We start from the raw sequence: 1,259 nt of genomic DNA, 5'->3' as shown, positions 1-1,259 counted from the left end.
TTTTTTTTTTTTTTTTTTTTTGATCTCTCTGGTACGCTGGAGTCCTCCTTCCCTTCTACTAGCAGCCTAGGGAAAATTTTTCTTTTCTTTTTTTTTGTTTTTGAGATGGAGTTTTGCTCTTGCTGCCCAGGCTGGAATGCAATGGCACGATCTTGGCTCATTGCAACCTCTGCCTGCCGGGTTCAAGTGATTCTTCTGCCTCAGTCTCCCAAATAGCTGGGATTACAGGCACGTGCCACCACGCCCAGCTGATTTTTGTATTTTTAGTAGAGACGGGTTTCATCACGCTGGCCAGGTTGGTCTTGAACTTCTGACCTCAGGTAATCTATCCGCTTTGGCCTCCCAAAATGCTGGGATTACAGGCGTGAGCCATCGCACCTGGCCGGAAAGTTTTAAACATAAACAAGAGTGCAGCATAAAAAGGAGTTTTTCTGACTCCAGAGCTCATTCAGCCCTGCCACAAACATGAACCCACATACCCATCTCCCAGTGTGAAACACGATCAACTCATGCTAATCCCACTTCATCCAATTTCCTTACTTTTTAATGATGAATTTAATTTTGGCTTTGTTTCTGAGTATCTTCTCCAGCCTTGGAATGCCAAAAGTCGATGGTCTTCGGAATGGCACACCCTCAGGTAAGCCTTCCACGTAAAAGTCTTCCGGGAAAGACTCAAATAATGCGAATGGCACCTTCACGGCTTGTTTAAGGCCAAGAGCTTCCCCTGCAAAACAGCCGCGTACACAGAACAGAACATGGGCGAAATGACGCCACTCAAGCCTGAAAAACCCACGCGTTGCCAATGACTGGGACACTCCAACGCTCAGTATCCCCTTCTGCTCCCTTCTACTCCCATGAAGGCACCCTGCGCTGCAGTAAGAATGTTTCAAAATAGACTTACCGCACTTCTCATTGAAGAGATTTTCAACTTTCTGTTTTAGGTCCGTGATCTTGGCATTCCAGGCCTCTGTATGTAAAACATAAGATAGTTAAATTGCAATGCTTATCACGGTACTCATCAATACACGCTCAGAGACGGGAATGTTTCATCTTATTTGTGCATCTTTTTTTTTGTTTGTTTGTTTTTTTTTTTTTTGAGGCGGAGTTTCCCTCTCGTTACCCAGGCTGGAGTGCAATGGCGCGATCTCTGCTCACCGCAACCTCCATCTCCCACGTTCAAGCAGTTCTCCTGCCTCAGCCTCCTGAGTAGCTGGGATTACAGGCATGCGCCACCATGCCCGGCTACTTATATATATATA

The 1,259-nt window shown here is 45.8% G+C and overlaps 1 protein-coding gene across 6 annotated transcripts in view; it reads right to left on the bottom strand.

The window, feature by feature from the left end:
• GTF2I (general transcription factor IIi) overlaps positions 1–1,259 on the bottom strand; it is a 79,478-nt gene that overhangs the window by 11,114 nt on the left and 67,105 nt on the right. For all 6 annotated transcript variants that reach the window (XM_011995230.1, XM_011995229.1, XM_011995232.1 and 3 more), the window contains 2 exons: positions 902–967; positions 541–724 (listed from right to left, as the gene is read on the bottom strand). In XM_011995230.1, the coding sequence (XP_011850620.1) occupies positions 541–724; positions 902–967 (250 nt within the window). The remainder of the gene's footprint in view (positions 1–540; positions 725–901; positions 968–1,259) is intronic.

The sequence above is a fragment of the Mandrillus leucophaeus genome, unplaced genomic scaffold (genome assembly GCF_000951045.1).
Source record: "Mandrillus leucophaeus isolate KB7577 unplaced genomic scaffold, Mleu.le_1.0 Scaffold479, whole genome shotgun sequence".
NCBI classification, from domain to species: domain Eukaryota; kingdom Metazoa; phylum Chordata; class Mammalia; order Primates; family Cercopithecidae; genus Mandrillus; species Mandrillus leucophaeus.
The sequence above is the reverse complement of the archived record's forward strand: the minus strand, read 5'-3'. Positions and strand labels throughout refer to the sequence as shown.